An 18,589-nucleotide genomic window follows, 5' to 3' on the forward strand; every position below is an offset into this window, starting at 1 on the left:
TAAATCAACAGAATGTGCAATACATACTCCTAATTCTGGGGAGATATGAGATTTAGAAGCAAGGACCATGATGTCTACAGCTTCCTTGAAAGTATTTCGGCACCATAACAAAGGAAATACGTAAGTGTCTAAGCAATTGTGGGAAATGTTATTCACTCAAACAGGATATGGGAGATCACTGTACTATTCTACAAGGTTGGTCTCAATTTTTTCAAATATAAGGTAAAATAAAGCAAAGCAATTTTAATTAAAACTGTCCAAACCTTCACAAATCTGAGAAAAAAGTCAGCCCTAAAGATGTAACACTTGAATAAATTCAAATTTTATTACCATTGTCCATAGAAAGGTAACACCAGCAGAGGGCAGAGGCAGCCCACCACACACAAACAGTACACGGAAGGTAACGGCACCACGCTCGCTCAGACCGCTTCCCAACGTGGTAAACCAGCTGGACCAATCGGCCCACTCAAGGTGAATGACTCCAGTTTCAGGACATAAGTAAACCTACCATCTAGTGAACATTACAAATAATATTAAAATGTTCTACACACTTAGAAAAGTTCAGAATTTTTCCTTAAGACAGGTTCACACTGTAAAAGCCTGTACCTTACAGCACGCTGAGGTTTTAGCAAAGCATAACTGACACATCTGCCATACAGTGCAATTTTATTGTGTAAGTCAGGAATAGTGCACTTAAATCCAAGAGTCACATTCAAAGATAGCAAGAGTACAATTCAAATACCTGCCTATTGAAGAAATACATATTCCTTTATATAAACTAAGTTATGCAAGTACCATATGTTTAGTGTAGATGGGAATAGGGGTGTCGGGTAATTGTGTAGAGTAAATCACCTCTCCAAAGCTCTGTGCATTTTAGAAGTGAAGCGAATGTCTTGGCTCAACAGACACAGGCAGTGCTGCACACCTTTCAGTACAAACCCCAGAGGTACTCCTTAGACTCAGACAATGAGACAGGACGGCTCCAGGAGCCCTCGGGCCCTCGCCACGACAAGTCACGGTCTACAGCGACCCTCCGGACCTGTGCAGCAGTGTCCGTCACTCCAGGGATATGGTGCTGTTTCCTAGGGGATCTAGATAATAAGTTCAATTTTTTGAACAACTCAATCCTAGAACTTCAGAGGGTTGCTTCTGGGACTAACAATTTAAAGGAAGAAAATGCTGTGGACAGTGAATTATAAAGGCTAGGAGAAGACAGAAGTAGTCATCAAGAAAATGAGAATTGGGCAAACTGATACAAGAACTTTAGCATTTCATATAATCTAAGCATACATATAAATGGTAGAAATCAGTCTTTTAATGTTTAAATATGGTAACATAAAAATTACCTGGCAATAACTTAGGTTCATTGCTTCTCACTCTTTAACATGGCCAGATGGTTTATCCCCTCCGGCTGGTGTCCTGTGGCTAGCTAGGGCATAAGCCTGTACCAGATGGATTGAATGACTTCATTCCTGGAAAAGTTCAAAGCTTCCAGAACAGGGAAGCTGCCCCTGTTTACCCAGGAAATACTTTTCTGATCAACCGTGCTCACAACAGCCTTGCGTAGTTTCCATTACATCTGGAAGTGGGCAAATACCAAACCTGTGCCCCAGGTTAAGGGCTGCTAGTAAGTGAACTCCGTGACCTCCTAACGAGAGTTACAGGAGACTCCAAACCAGCGGTCAAATCCTTTGCATGATGTTGACATTTTCTTAAAGATAAACTGAATCAGGCATCAAAGTTTAAAGAAAAGCTTTAAAATCCTTCATATCTTTTAAATGAATGTTTCTCACTGTCTTAGAAATAGTGTATCCATAGGTTATTTAAAACTTAACGAATTTTTACTATTTCTGCTTTTCTTATTTAATAAAGATTTGACCAAATTAAGTCAACTATGTTCTGACTTTCAATAAATTATATGGATCTTTGTACTGTTGATAAAGCACAAGTGATCCTTTTTTAAAATTTTAAATACTGTTTGTGGGGCTTAAAATGCAAAACATCCCCCCATGTAAACCAGCCTTTGCTACAAATGATACCGAAAATGACTAACAACATGAATTGGATTTCTCAGTTACAAGTACTACTAGCTCCTGTAGAGCAATGTGCTAGTGTTAAACGTCAATGAAAAGAACGGTGGCGGAATTATCAACTCTCCAAGCTCACTTGTTAAACAAGTATCTTCATGAGTGTGTCCATTTTATTCTAATCTAAAGGAGGACTAACAGTATTAAAACCGTGAATGCACTTGTTTTTGACAACGTGCAAATTTGGGAAAACTTGGCATTATTAAGTAACCCTTCTGAAAGCACAGTTACAAGTTGTAAAAATAAACTTCGGTAAATGGATCTGAAGTTTGGACAGCCCCTAATTATAAAATATTAAAATGCACACTTTTCAAAACCATTGAGGGTTTCCACCTCAATAAGAAACAAAGCCAATGGACTATGACGCTGGTTCTGTGCTGTGGCTCACACGCCACATGCTCATCAGGAAGACAGGTAGAGTTTGACAGCATCTAATTTCTCCACAACCGAGCCTCAGAAAAACTCCTCAGTTTCTACACCTGGAAGCCCAGTGGCCGATCAATATAAACAGTGGGAGTCACTTTGAAAGAAATTGCTGAACAGAACCCAGATGCTTTTTCTTAGGGCTCAAGAGTCGAGAAGAAAAATTCTCCCTCTTCACATTTGGTCAGGAGACAAAAGCCGAAACCACAGGCCAGCGGTGTGGACACAGCGAGCATTCTGAGGGACCATCGGGACCATCAGGAAGTGAGGCTGCTTCACATAGCAGTCACAGCAGGGTGCACAGCTAGGCTCCTTCCCTGGGCCTTCTTAGTGAGGGCTTTAATGCCCCACGACCCATAACCACAGCCAAGGAAGAAGGAAAGAGTGAAACAGCTCGGAGAAGAGGGCAGGCACCCGTGGCTGGGCACCTCGCTACGATTCGGAAGGAGCCTGGGAAACTGAGGGGGCAGTATTCGCCCTCTCTAAGGGTTCCACCAATGTGGCCCTAAGTTCTGCTAGAGCCGAATTCTTTTAATTGTATATCCCGTTCAATAGATAGCTCTAAAACAGGGTTCAATGTGATATATTGTACATGGAAATGGTTGTATACAGATGGTGTGGAAATATTAAGTGCTGAAAAGGGTATCACCACAAGACAAACACGCACGGAAGAAACCTTTAAAGTTGCAGCGGTAAACAACCGGAGCATGACTGGAGCCACCACCATTTCTATAAAACAAACTGTTGGAACACAGAGCTGCACCGTATTTATAAACGCCTCCTCCACTGAAACGCTATTTGCTTAACACACAATGGATAAATCAGCAGAGTTAAGATTAATGTTGGCTTGAGCTATTTGAAGTTTTAACCTTAGTAAACTAAAGTAAAACACACATACACACGTAAATCAGTGCAGTAAGAACTTCAAATAAGGGCAGTGCATCTCTGGTTTAAGGAAACCATAGCTATAGATCAGTTATGACAGACAAACCCTATGCTAAGTGATAGTTTCATTCTACATCCAGCATCTGATATACATTCTTATCTATCATCAAAAACCTTGAAAAACCATTTCAACAGTAACAGTCCTCTGAGTTACAAATACATTAATTCTATATTGCACATGTCTTAGTGTCTACTGTCTAAATAAATTTAACTCTTCTTAATGTAAGTATCAGAGGCTGATACCTATTGCCCTTGTAGAAATAATTTACCTTAGGTATTCAGAGCTTCCTTTGACAAACCAGATTGAGTCTAAAACTATTCTAATGAGAAAGGCTATTTTATGTAGCAAAGATATTGGAAACGGCATATCAAACACACAACTCTGGGTTTAGCAGCCATTTCAATTCTGAAAAACACGTCTATACTCGGGAGTGCTTGAAACCTGACTCCTTCCTTTAAAGCCCAGACAGTCCCTACAGCGATGAGCTGTATCCACGGCTGGGCTGGAGCACTGTGCGGAAAGTGGACACAGAAAAGCTTCAGGTGAAAGGGTGTAGAACACGAATGGCCGTAGGTTGGTCACCTATTTCACGCAAGATAAAATGACTAGCACCTCCTTCCTGCTCCCAAAGTGAAGGGGCCTAACAGGCCACATCAAATTCAGTTCCGTTCATACCGTGTTGAGAAACCCATGACGGTAGAGGGGTCCCATGGTGCAGGAGTAAACTGAAGGGCGAGAGGAGAGAGGAGCAGGACGCCTCTCAGGGACTCTCCTGCGGCCCGCCCTCTGTTTCCAGTTCTGCCAGCTGCCTCCGAAGGATATTGACTTTTGCTTGTAATTCCTTGTTATATTCAATGATGTTAACCATTTCTTCATAGGCTTCATCCAAATACCTAGAGGATCTGTTCCACCGCAGGAAAATACCTGTTGCATCCAGAAGGGAAAGCAGAAGGAAGAAAGACAATCAATGGATTAACATTCTAGCTGTGGATGTAATCTATAATTCCATGTGTCATATTCACAACTCATCTGTTTTATTACACACTGATATACAGAAGTCTACAGGTATTAGTCTCCAAGAAGATACTATTATTCAGAAAATCCCACAAAATTATCAAATTTACAGTACAGACCATTTGTTTTTATGATTACAGAATTTCACTGAGACATGTACAATCTTCTATGTGTGAAGCCATTTCACTAGAAAAGTGACAGAATAAAAACAGAACCACGTAAGTTATTTAAAACCTAAGCTTGTGTTCATGTGCTCTCTCCTCCTGTTATTGATCTTTTAATTCTGTAGGTAATTACGTCCTTCCCCTAATAAAGATTATCCTTTTATTCTAGAACAGATACAATCATCCCTGCATCCCATCAGGGGACTGGTTCCAGGAATCCATGCAGACACCCAAGCTGGAGGATGCTCAAGTCCTTCACGTAAAGTCTAAGTATTTGCAGCTAACCTACACACATATCCTTCCATATCAGATTACTCACATCTGCCACAGTAGAAATGCTACAGAAATAGTTGTTACACAAGTAGTGTGCTTGCAAAGGCTGCACGTGTTCCAATATTCTTTTTCCAGTATTTTTGCCCTGCACATGGTTGGATTTGAGGACATGGAACCTTACAGATGCAGAGGACTGCCTGACAAGGGTGCTTCCAGAGTTCACGTGCAGCAGGCATTTGGCCTGGCAGTTAAGATGCCCATACATCAGCGCGCCTCGGCTGGACACCTGGCTCTGGCCCCTACCTCCAGCTTTCTCCTGAGAAGTAGCAGTGCAGCCTAAAGAACTGGGATCCTGCTTCCACGTGGGAGACCTGGACTGGGTTCCGAGCTCCAGCCAGACCCAGCCCTGGAAGTTGCAGCCATTGCAGACGTAGACCAGCAGATAAGGGCTCCCTGTCTTGTCTCTCTCTTAAAATAATTAAGTTTAAAGTACATGAAATTTGTATGCTTTAAATAAAATTTTAAAAATTAGAAAAAAGTTTAAAAATGGAATTCAAAGGCTATTCTGGCACAAAATGGAAAAGTTTTATTTACACAGAAAGTACATATTATGAAAAGATGAGGCACAGATTAAAAAAAATCTAATTTTTTGAAAGAGAGCAAGCTCCCATCTGTGGGTTCACTCCCTAAATGCCTGCAGCAGCCAGGGCACTATCAGTCTAAAGCCAAGATCTGGAAACTCAATCACGGACTTTGGTGGGTGTCCCACTAACCAAACCAAAGGCCCCAAGGCCATCTCTTAATTCCACTTTCCCATGACTTCTCTGATTTAGATTTTTTTAAATAAGCTTTGCCTTTTCAGGGTAGTGAGGTATCTGCACTACTGCTTGATGGTGTTCTGTGTCTACTTAGACTCTTACGGGGATGACTAGTCCTGTACCCTCTGATGGCATTTCACACAGGCCCTCTCTAAAGTGACCACTGCATTAAGAAACAAACCTCCCTGAGGTGCTTAGTCACACAGTTGATTTATGAACTACTTACCAACTCTTGTGTGCAGAAACTAATATGCTTTCTTATCTAGGGAAAATAGCCACCATAAACAGCAAAGGCTATTAAGTAATCACTTAGTTTCTCAGATGGGGTTTGAAAAAAAGAATACTGGGCAAACAGTCCCGCACAGGTCTGAGGGCCATGTCCAGCTCGCCATGCCCGAGAATCGGCAGCAGCAGCAAGACCACCCGCAGCTGCAAGCGCCAAGCTTGCCAAGGATGACTGGTTTACCTTCCCACAACTGAAGACTCTGCGGAGCCACCGAAGGCCAGATGACAAGGGCATTGGCTTCAAAAAGAGGATTGGTGAATTTACTCAGCTCGCTCGGTCGGTTGACCCAGGACCACAGTGACATTGTTTTCTGCTGTAGCTTCAACTTACATCTGATTAAGAAAGAAAACTGCCGTTAGAGCACTTGATGTATAATAAACACTGTTAGACCCTCCCTCTTGACAGGACAGTTTCTCTCTGTATAAGACGGAACACAGACTTTGAGTAGAAAAACACTTACGATGCCAGCTGGACACATATGTTATCTTAACTCAACAACCAGAAAACAAAGACTTCTAAAGCTTCCAAGAAGCTGGCGTGGAGAATAAAATCAGAATCTGGTCATGTCGGGTTTGGTACTAAATCAATCCAGTGAACACTAGTATATACACAGAGGTCATCTGTCGGATCCAGGACTGTTTTTCAATTTAGTCTAAGTATGCAAAAAAAAAAACTTGTTTCTAGGAAGTCTAGGATAAAGACGCAAGTTGCATACATCATTAAAGTTGAAGGTTAAGGGGCAGGCATGGGATACCTCCTGGAACACCTGAATCCCATATCAAAGTGCCTGGGTTCCAATTCTGGCTCTGCTTCCAATTTCAACTTCCTGTTAATGCACACCCTGGGAGGCATTAGCTGATGGCTCAAGTACTGGGGGTCAGCCGCGTGGGAGACCGGGAATAAGGTCTGGGATCCTAGCTTTGGCCTAAGCCCTAGCTGTTGTAAACATCTAGAGAGTGAACCAGTGTGTCAAAGATCTCTTTCTCTCTGCCTTTCAAACTTTTAAAAAACGTTGAACTGGAGCTTGAGTCTGATCTCAAAACTTAAAAAATGTTTAGAGGCAGTTTTCTTGAAAAAATTAATTACATATACATATGATACAGGATTGCCAAAGATTACAAGTAAGTATGAATCTTGATACAAACACAGATTAAAGCCACAGCCATATTCATACAATGAATAGTTTTTGTAATAATCCTGAAAACTTTACCACTCTTTATCATGGAATAACCGGAGAAGGAGGCAGATTATTAAAACTTTTTTCCTAAAATTTGCCAAAAACTTTACATTAATTAATATATTCAACTTTAACAGGATTCTGTTTGAGCTGAAGTTTTATTATAAAGTCTATCTTGTCTTCATACCATGTGTTCTCCCTTACCTATGGTAATTAATAAAGCAGCTAAAAGGGACACTTTGAATAGCCCTTGTCTTGACTGTTGAACAGTTTTTTTTTTTTCATACTATTTGTTGAACTCTTAGAGTTAATCATATGTATAAAGTTAACTGAAAATTTAAAGAAGTCTAGTCTCTGGAAACATGATCATTTTAAGTTACCTACAAGGTGACTGTGTGCATTTTTTTTTAATGCTAGCAGTAAAAATAATTCACATTAACCTCAGAACCTTTGTGCTATTAGACTTAAATGTTAGAATGGCATAGTCACTCATTTCTTAAATGTGGAATTAGAATGATAAACACTGCTTTATTGAAAGGCATCCTGGGGTTGGCATCCCATATGGGTGCTGGTTCAAGTCCCGGCTGCCCCTCTTCCAATCCGGCTCTCTGCTGTGGCCTGGGAAAGCAGTGGAAGATGGCCCAAGTCCTTGGGCCCCTGCACCCTCATGGGAGACCTGGATGAAGCTCCAGGCTTCTGGCTTCGGATCAGTGCAGCTTGGGCCGTTGTGGCCAACTGGAGAGTGAACCAGCGGATAGAGGACCTCTCTGCCTTTCCTTGTCTCTCTGTGTAACTGACTTTCAAGTAAATAAATCTTAAAAAAACTTATGACTTTCTGGTGTGTCATTTTTCAATATACTTGGGTACTCAGAATCAAAGGAATTGTAAATAGGTTTCACCTCACAGCCCGACTCCCGAGTGGTGGAGGATATCAGTTATCTCTCCTTTTCCTTGCATCAGATGCCACAGAGCCTGAAGTGTTCACTCACTTGCCTTCATGTTAAGTAGAATCAAGGTGACAGCCAGAGGACTTGTGTGACTCTGTCAAAAGTGCCTCTAGTGCTCTTTCCCAGGCTGCTGGCAAAGCTGGTTATGGATTAACAGGAATGGATAAAGGAACTCATGATTTAAAATACCTATTAGTGACAAGTATCATGCTAGTTTTCACATGTTTAATGTTGGATTCTCCTAGCAATCCAGCAGGGTAGACGTTCATTTTTGCCTTTAATATCAGCAAAAATATACTCAGGGAAGTCACATGGCTAGTAAGAGGCATAATGGAAATTCAGACACAGATTTTCTAATTTCAAGTCCCAGAAAGAAAGGAGGAAGAAAGGGGGTAGAAACGCAAAGAAGCTAGGAATCCATAACAGGAGCAAAAGTGGAAAATCCGGGAACAATTCTACAACACGCTCCGAAACAACCCATGGGTTCAAAGAAATTATCAAGTACTCATAGGTGAATGAAAAGAACATCAAAAATTTAAGCTGCACTCATACAAGTAGAAGCAAATATCTAGATTAGAAAAAGAACAAAGATTTCAAATTAACAACCCAACTTCATATTTTAAGGAACTACAAAAACAACAAAACCAACACCAGCAGAAGGAAGGAGAAGGGATTAGAGCAGATAGTCCAAATGGAATAGAAAATACAATCAATGAAACTAAAAGTTCTTTGGAAAAAACCAACAAAATTTATAACCCTTTTTATTGAACAAGGGTGCCAGCTTTCACCACTGCTTTTCAACTCTGTACTAGGAGCTTTGTACAGACAAGAAATGAGAAAGCATACAAATTGAAAATGAAGTTAAACTAGCTATATTTGTGGATATCATATATATGTAAAATCCTCAAATACCCACACAAAACAGCTATTCAATCTAATACACAAATTTGGCAAAACTACAGGGTAGAAGATAGATACAAAAAAAAGTTGTGTCTACATACCAGCAATGAACACTCTGAAAATGAAATAATTCTGTTTACAACAGCATTAAAAAGAACAAATTCCAAGGAATCAATTTAAACAAGGAGGTAAAAGTCTTGTTTGCTGAAACTATAAACACCTCCCATATTCAGATTGTAACACTTCATACTGGGGGCCAACACTGTGACATAGTAGGTTAAGTTAAGTTCAAGACTTGGGTGCTCCACTTCTGATCCAGCTTCCTGCTATGGCCTGGGAAAGTAGAAGATGGCCCAAATGCTTGGACCCCTGCACCCACGTGGGAGACCCAGAGGAAGCTCCTGGCTTCAGATCAGCCCAGCTCTGGCCATTGTGGCCATTTAGGGAGTCAACCAGCAGATAGAAGGCCTGTCGCTGTCTCCCTCTCTGTAACTCTGCCTCTCAACCAAATAAATAAAGACTTAGTACTGTTAAGTGACAATACTACCCAAAGATACTTATAAATTGAAGATATTCTCTATCAAAATTCTCTTATCAATAAAAACCCAGTATCAAACTGTGCAAAGTATTTGAATAGATATTTCTCCAAATAAGATACTTAAATGACCAAGAAACACATGAAAAGATGATCAATATCACTAGAATTAAGGAAATGCAGATCATGAGAAACCACCTTCCACCCAGCGGGATGACTGCATCAAAAGGGCAGACAATAATGATGTGGACAATAATTGTGTGATGATGTGGAAAAGCTGGAGCCCATACACATTGTTTGGGGGCAAATAAAATGGTTCTGCAGCTTTGTTTCACAGATCCTCAAAACATACAAGTGTTACCATACAACACAGCAATTCCACTTTCAAGTTTAAACCTAAGACAAAGGAACTAGTTAGTGTCCATCCAAAAACTTCTATGTGAAAGTTTACTGTGGTATTATTCATGGCAGTCAAAAGAAAACAAACCAATTGTCCATCATAAATGGATATGACTATATAAGGCTGTATTACTCACTAATATAAAGGAAGGGAGTACATACATATTCCACAACATGGAAGAACCTTGGAAACATCATGTTTAGTGGGAAAAAAAAAAAGCAGTCACAAAAGGCCACATATTGTCTAAGTCCATTGGTAAGAAATACCAAAATCAGCAAATCTGTAGAGAAAGATGCGTGATATTCAGGGAATAAGGAGTGGGGAGAGGGAGACTGGAGAGTGACAGTGCCAAAAAGATATGCAGTTTGTCTTAGGGTGATGACTATCTCAAAGCTTTTTTTTTTAAATGCTGCACTTTCCCTCTATTAATTCAAGATATCTTTTTAAAAAACTTATTTGAAACGCAGAGCAACAGAGGGAAAGAGAGTGATCTTCTAACCACCGGTTCACTCCCACAAATGCCGACAACAGCTGGGGCTGGAGCAGGCCAAAACCAGGAACCTAGATCTTCATCTCGGTCTTTCACATGGGTGGTAGGAACTTAAGTACTTGAGCCATCATCCGCTGTCTCCCAGGACACATGAGCAGGAAGCTGGATCGGAAATGGATGTGCATCTCAAACCCACGCACTCTGACACAGGATACGGGCATACAAACAGAAGTTAGCCCACCCCACCACAATACTTGTCCCTCAAACTCATTGTTTGCCAAGAAGTTTCAGTGCTTTGTAAAGATTTGTTGTGTTTTTTTTTTTTTAATAGAACCAGTACTATTCCAAATCTCCCACGTTCTTAAGGTTCAAGTAATTTTAGACTCTGTGTTGATAAAAATCCCTAAAACCTGTTATCCTTTGGTCTATAATATATATACTTAAAAGGAAAATGGTATGGTCATTGCTTTCAATCAGGTCATCTCTTCCAGCTAAACTCTGTGCTGACTAGCAACATTGTAGATCTTAGAGATCAACAGAACCCTAATGTCACCTGTTCTTAAAAAATAAAGTACCTTACGTTCAGCTGGATTAACTGTGGTGTTACAAGACAGTTTCTGGGGGGAAGGAAAGCTAAATGCTTACAGTACCTCTACTGTGAGTTGACTCAAATCCCACTTTTTTTGAGTAGGCCTGCTCCTTTGGCATAAGTAGTGAACACAAGTCTAAATATAGTCATTACAGGAAACAATACCAAAATATCCAAACTAAAATCTCTCCCACCTGCAGATTTTCAAAAGGTTCAGTTTCATAATGCCAATTTAAGACATTTCAACTTGAATATGCCCAAGAACAAGTTAGTCCTGTCCCAACTCCACACTGTTATCAAGGAAAACATTTAGAGCAAATGAGGAAAGAGTACAAATTGTAAATATACCCAGGGGCCGGCACTGTGGTGCAGTGGGTTAACGCCCTGGCCTGAAGCACCGGCATCCCATATGGACGCCGGTTCAGCTGCTCCACTTCCAATCCAGCTTTCTGCTATGGCCTGCGAAAGTAGTAGAAGATGGCCCAAGTCTTTGGGCCCCTGCACCCACTTGGGAGACCCAGAAGAAGCTCCTGGCTTTGGATCGGCACAGCTCTGGCTGTTGTGGCCAACTGGGGAGTGAACCATCGGATGGAAGACCTCTCTCTCTCTGCCTCTCCTCTTTGTGAAACTCTTTCAAATAAATAAATCTTTTAAAAAAATTGTAGATGTACCCACTAAATTATCTTTTTTTGTCAAACTGACAAACAACTGCAGATGGGGTAGCTATAGCCAAAGAACAGTAAGGAAACTATGATAATAGGATCTTCTATAGCATTCAGATAGTTCTAACTTTTTCTGCAACTGAAGACAAAAATCTATAAGAAACTCTAATACTGAAAAATTTGTCAACTGGGCTACAAGTAAAAAATACGTATTGTGCCATCTGCCTGATTTTTAAGCAAGTAAAGAGGTGGCAATTCCATTCATTTGTGATAAGGACTTGTTTAAATTTACTACTCAACTCCATGATGCTGTCACCCAGAGGAAACCTGATGATTATACTCAAACGACAGGTTTCTAGACCGGCATTTTTAAAGATCTTTCTGATGTGTATCTCTTAAATAAACCTTTAAACTTGATGGCATCTGAGATGTGAAGCGAGGACAGTTCCTAGGTCTAACCGTCAGTCAGGGCTACGAGCAGGATCAGGAAGAACTGTACTCCAAGCCATACTTTTGGTGAACAACTGGCTGTGTGACCCTGAATACGTCACTTCTCTGGATCATGCTTTGCTAATCAATAAAGTTGGATAGATGGAAGGTGTTTCCAGACGTAAGATCCCACGTAAAATGATTGCCCAATTATTCAAACATTTTTAAATCAGTGTGTGGACTAATTTTAATCTAACAGAATAAATTCTATGATATGTTCTCAACTAGCAAATGATTGGCTAATAATAAGCATATACCCACCTTTCACTTTCATTGTTGCCCAGAAATGTTCCAAACTGTGAGGCATAGGCATGCTCAAAAAGCATGATTAGGAAATTCTCATTGAATTCAAAAGAGCAAGGAAACTGACGAAGTATCTGCCAAACACAGTCCAGGAAGAGAAGAAACACAGGCGCCTCCCACTTCTGCTTAATATTACAATAGGCTGACTGTGCACAGCGCTGTTGGAATGGGTGGCCAGCCTAAGAGACAAGATGGAAATGTGACAGTCACATCCGAATGAGATCACACTAGAGCACATTCTATTAAGCATCCTCTCACACAGTTACAATGATGTTCATGCTGGTTGGAACATCTTAAAACTGGAGAAGCTCCTGCTGAATGATTTCTTGGTTTAAAATGAAAATTTCAGCACCTAAGGGAAAAAGACAATTTCCAAATCCTCCACAAGACTGCAGAGTTAAGACACATTGTAGGAACCACAATTGTCCTTGGAATATCCAATGAAAGAATAATGAACCTATGACATATCTACCAAGTAAACCTTTCTAGGTCTGTCAATTTTGGAGCAAAGTCAAAGAACATAAGCTCCCAGGTACAAAACAAAGCAATGATCACCTATCTATCTAAAACAGTATAGATTGTGCTGCCAGGTACCTAAGCTTCGTGGAGGCAGATATGGGACTCTGATACTCAAAGGTCAGCTTTGATATTAAATTTTTCATTACGTATGGGAAAGGTTATCTTCTTGAAGAGATTATTATGCTGTACTTTCCTATTAGAGATAGAGCTGTCCTTAGTTACTCTCTTCTGACTGCAAGTTTGCCATGCAGTGCCTAGAGTGAATTTAAGTATCATTTGGCAGTTGACCCAGAACCCAAGCAATGACCTCATCACTTACCAACTTCTACCAGGTATTTTACAGACCCCCTTTTGCCTTTGGGTCAACATACTACTGTAACTGACAAGGATTGTGCCATGAAAATTTTCCTGTGTCCAGTGGAATCTGAAAACCCATTACAATGATTAGTATAAATAAAATCAAATTCATCGTGTATCATGCACCATGAAGAATGCAGCTGAGAAGCCTTCCAGCAAATATAGAAGGTGAATTTACAACAGTCTGATGTGGTCAGTTGTCAGGCACAGTAGACAAGGTATAATAACAGCATTCACGCAGAATATTTGCATTGTAACTAGAAGAGACAGAAGTTCTTTTTCACCAGAGATACAGCCATTTTCAACATGTAAGTTACAAAGTGAAAATATATTCATAAATTAATCTCTGATATACAGAATTTCAATCCATATTATAAGACCTTTATTTTAGTAGTCATCCAGTATTTTATGAAGTATTGTGTTGTGTCCTAAGGATAACGGATGAATAGGTTCCATGACCTCAAGTCCCTTTGGGAAGGTCTAGGGTAGGAAACAGGACATGAAGAAAATAGATCATTTTCAAGTATGAATGAGGTTAAGGTCTCAAAAACTTCATGAAAACAGGCACATGTAGCTGGACCTTAAAGGCTCACCTGATGGAAAGGAGGGAAAGATGCAGCAAGATGGAAAAAAGGCAGAGATAGATTCCTTGTAATCACAGTCTCCACGCTCCTTCCCTGCTTGTGTCTCTTATCTCCATGAAGACTAAGCCTGGGAGACCAGACTATGTCTCACACTGTACTTCCCTTATATGTACCAAGTATAGATTGAGTGTCCCTAATCCAGATGCTTCGGACCAGAAGTGTTCTAAATTGTGGGAAGTTTGCATGTACACAATGAAATGTCTTGGGGATAGGAACCCAAGTCTAAACATGAAATTCATGTATGCCTCATATATACCCTATTCACATAGCCTAAAGGTAATGATATACAACATTTTTAGTGTGCCTGCATTTTGACTGTGACCTGTCACCTGAGGTCAAGTTTCGTGCTCAGAAAGTTTCAGATCTTGGAGCAGTTCAGATTTCCAGGTTAGGGATGTTCTACTACACAGCTAACAAAGGTCTGTTAAGTGAATGAAGTACCAGGTGAGCAATGTAAAAAAGGGAGATGCAGACATCTAGAGACAGTAAAGATGATGAATATTCATTGAATGGAAGAGAGATGAATTGGCTTGCAGAAAATTGAACAATTAAAAATTTGAGTCCATCAAAATTTCATACATGATGTCATCTACCACAAACTAGGTCTACAACATCAACTTTAAGCAGTTCCTCTGCATTTCCAACAGCTTTATTCACCTGTAGCCACTCTCTTTCTATCAGGGCCTCAAAACCTCGGATGGTCCTGCTTCTTGGTTCCAAGATGATCTGGGCCAGGGAGGTCACCTGAAGCGTGGAATCGGTGCCTTCTGTTCCATGAATCAGTATGGATGCTCCTTCCCTGACAGGAAAGTCCAAAGGAAAAAATGGGATTCTCTGACATGGTCACGGAACGCTGTTGATAACATGCTATTTTAGTCTTAATGCAGTCTGCTCTGTCCAGTAGGGTTTAGAGTCTAAATGAAGTATATTATAGATGAAAGGTTCTCTTGGGAAAAAAAAAAAAAAAAGACTATAATGAGTCCTAAATTTCACATGGCAAGAACTCCATGAAGTTATGACAAATTTCACAAAATAACTTAGCTGAATTTTCTCTCCTTTTTCAAAACACTCCTTATCACAGAAGGCACTTACATTTCCAGCTTTAGTTTATTAAAGCCCTTTCTCAAACTTATAAACATACACTTAAAATTATGTTTCTGACTTTGATTCTACCTTTCCACCATCAGCTGACAGCCCGCATGCTTCAGCTGTACCGATTGGGAAACAAGTCCTACACCACACTTTCAGAAACAAGAAAAAGCAAAAACAAAACTGTCCATCTAGAAGGCCAGTGGGAGTGAACCAGCAGATGAAAGATCTCTCTCTCTCTCTCTGCCTCTCCTTCTCTCTGTGTAACTCTGACTTCCAAGTAAATAAATCCTTAAAAGGGGAGGGGCACTCTAAGCTTCTGCAATAACTTATACTAATCTTTCTGCCTCAAGTCTTGAAGATTAGCAACCTTTAACTTTATGAATATCATAAACTAAAATCGCTTCATATAACTCACATCACTAACATTATGTCATCTCAACTTGAGATCCAGATATAACAGCAAACAGCAAGTAATTTGCAGTAAGACAGCTGAGAGATGGAAAGGATCATTTTACTGTGTTAACAAAAACAACATATTTCCTTTCAATGATATTTCAGAAGTAAGAAGGTCAATGGAGGCCGGCGCTGTGGCGCAATGGGTTAACACCCTGGCCTGAAGCGCAGCATCTCATATGGGTGCCGGTTCGAGACCCGGCTGCTCCACTTCCGATCCAGCTCTCTGCTATGGCCTGGGAAAGCAGTAGAAGATGGCCCGAGTCCTTGGGCTCCTGCACCCGCATGGGAGACCTGGAAGAAGCTCCTGGCTCCTGGCTTCAGATCGGCACAGTTCTGGCCATTGCTGCCAATTGGGGAGTGAACCATCGGATAGAAGACCCCTCTCTCTGCCTCTCCTCTCTCTGTGTAACTCTGACTTTCAAATAAGTAAATAAATCTTAAAAAAAAAAAAAAAAAAAAAAGCAGTAAAGAGGTGAGGCAGGTCCTCTGAGAAAATAAGAAAACTTCCTTTTATTACTTTTCAGTTTAAGAAAAAGAAAACTGGTAAACTCAGAACTTAAAGATTTTATAGAAAAGTAAGGCTTGTTATTACTTAAAAATTTTGTGTCATAGAAGACATGTGTATGTGCATAGTTCATATTTAATAAACATTAATTATCGAGTAAATGCCAGACTCTACACATATCCTCTATCAATAACTGAATTATGTAGTAATTCATAAAATGATCTGAACACAAGATACAGAACTGGCACAAACTTTACCAATCTATAAACATACGCCTGGGTAAACACAAAGTCTGCTTGCCAGTGTATGTCTCTTTCCGGAACAGGGATAGGTAATTTACCTGTCGATACACTGGGCTGCAAGGCAGGCAGTTGTCAGAATTTCCTTGATGTGAGTCAGCCAGTTGGAGGCCTCCAGCTTACTGAGCCATCGGTCCATGTTATGTGTTTGGTCATTACAAGCTTCCACAAGTTTGATTAAGCTCTCCTGAAGAATGTGATATCTTTTAAAAGAAAGAAAGAGAAAGTCACAAATGAAAACTAGAGAACAATTAAACAAAAAAACCCTCAGTCTCCAATTCATCCAAGAGGAAAATCAGTTCAAAATACCATAAAAATATTTACCCTGCTGTATAGTAACTTGAGGATTAGAAATTCAAAAACTAATATTTAAACACTGTTGCAAAGATGTTTAAAATACCTGTCCTGGTTAACAAACTGCTCCTCATTTGAAGAGAGGAAACCCAGTTCACACAGCCAGATTATCTGACTGGGGAGAAATCCTGCCTGCACTTTGGGACAGGTTATGAGACACAGCCCTGCTTACATCTGCAACCTATTCCCGCTGCTCTAACGTGACACCTTGGTATCATGAGCAGTGATACCCAAGATCAGCTCGGATCCCACTGGTTTTAGTTTTGACTCCTACTCATGGGCCCAGAAGCAATCACAAACCACTCATTTGAAGTGTAAATCAGAGACTATATAGACAGAAGAAATAGTGCGAAAATCAGTGGGCTTGGGAAGAAATTAGATCCCAATGGCTTTGATTTAGGAAACATCATTAGAAGTAGCCAATCCATTCAGTCAGCTTAGCAACCACATGCCTACACTTAGAGGAGCAGATCCTCCGGCAACAAGATCACGGCCAACTTACAAAAGAATGCTGACTAAACCTCATCCGTGGGCATCCAAGAGAAGCCCTGGTTTTGTTTTTGTCTATTTCATAACATGAGAGCAAGCCAGCGAGCTGGTTTTTTGAAAAAGCTGAAGTTGAAAAACCTTTAGCTAGACTAACTTAAAGAGAGAAGACTCGGGGCCGGTGCTATGGTGCAGCAGGTTAACGCCCTGGCCTGAAGTGCCAGCATCTCATATGGGCGCTGGTTCGACACCCAGCTGGTCCACTTCCGATCCATCTCTCTGCTATGGCCTGGGAAAGCAGTAGAGGATGGCCCAAAGTCCTTGGGCCCCTGCACCCGCATGGGAGGCCTAGAAGAAGCTCCTGACTCCTGGCTTCAGATCAGCGCAACTCTGGTCATTGCAGCCAATTGCGGAGTGAACCATCAGATGGAAGACCTCTCTCTCTGCCTTCCCTCTCTCTGTAACTCTGACTTTCAAATAAAAAAAAAAAGACTCAAAATCAGAAATAAAGGAAGAGACATCACAACTGATTCTAAAGAAATATTAAAGATCCTAAGAGCCTTCTATAAACAATTATATACAAACACGTTGGATAACCTAGGGGAAAAAATGGATAGATTCCTAGAAGCATACAACCTGTCCCAAATCTATATCTGTTTGAGAAAATCTCAGCAGACCAATAGCAAGTAAAGAGATTGGTACAAAATTTTCTAATTCCTGACCCAAAGAAAAGCATAGGTCCTGATGGCATCACGACTGAATTCTACCAGCATTTAACTAAAAATTAAAACCAGTCCTTCTCAAGCCCTTCCAAAAAACTGAATACTTCCAAATTCATTTTATTAGGATAGCATTACCCTGATATTAAAGCCAGAGTAGGGGGCTGGCGCTGTGGCACAGTGGGTTAGAGCCCCGGCCTGCAGTGCCAGCATCCCTTATGGACGCCGGTTCAAGTCCTGGCCGCTCCACTTCCGATCCAGCTCTCTGCTATGGCCTGGGAAAGCAGAAGATGGCCCAAGTCCTTAGGTCCCTGCACCCACATGGGAGACCCAGAATACACTCCTGGCTCCTGGCTTTGGATCAGCTCAGCTCTGGCCATGTGGTAATTTGGGGAGTGAACCAGTGGATGCAAGACCTCTTTCTCTGGCTCTACCTCTTTCTGTAACTCTGCCTATCAAGTAAATAAAATAAATCTTAAAAAAAAAAAAAAAAAAGACATGGGAGCAACTTAAAGAAATCCTACTGACTATGAAACAAACAAACAAAAGCCAGAGTAGGACTACAAGAAACGTCAATTAGAGGCCAGTATCCATGAGGAACACAGATGCAAAAGTCCAACAAAATAACCAACAAACCAAATTCAATGGCACATTA

The 18,589-nt window shown here is 40.7% G+C and overlaps 1 protein-coding gene and 1 long non-coding RNA gene across 2 annotated transcripts in view; one reads left to right on the forward strand and one right to left on the reverse strand.

Moving 5' to 3' along the window:
• Positions 1-300: 300 nt before the first annotated feature.
• MTMR9 (myotubularin related protein 9) overlaps positions 301-18,589 on the reverse strand; it is a 78,390-nt gene continuing 60,101 nt past the window's right edge. Inside the window, exons 6-10 of the mRNA XM_008248953.4 lie at positions 16,417-16,578; positions 14,681-14,822; positions 12,462-12,682; positions 6,192-6,343; positions 301-4,380 (exon numbers count right to left, since the gene is read on the reverse strand). Of these exons, the coding sequence (XP_008247175.1) occupies positions 4,217-4,380; positions 6,192-6,343; positions 12,462-12,682; positions 14,681-14,822; positions 16,417-16,578 (841 nt within the window). The 3' untranslated portion in view covers positions 301-4,216. The remainder of the gene's footprint in view (positions 4,381-6,191; positions 6,344-12,461; positions 12,683-14,680; positions 14,823-16,416; positions 16,579-18,589) is intronic.
• On the forward strand, positions 4,383-4,925 carry LOC138848449 (uncharacterized). The gene is made up of 3 exons (XR_011386239.1): positions 4,383-4,521; positions 4,611-4,688; positions 4,804-4,925. It is a non-coding gene; the product is annotated as an uncharacterized lncRNA (long non-coding RNA).

This window comes from Oryctolagus cuniculus, chromosome 2 (assembly GCF_964237555.1).
Source record: "Oryctolagus cuniculus chromosome 2, mOryCun1.1, whole genome shotgun sequence".
NCBI lineage: Eukaryota > Metazoa > Chordata > Mammalia > Lagomorpha > Leporidae > Oryctolagus > Oryctolagus cuniculus.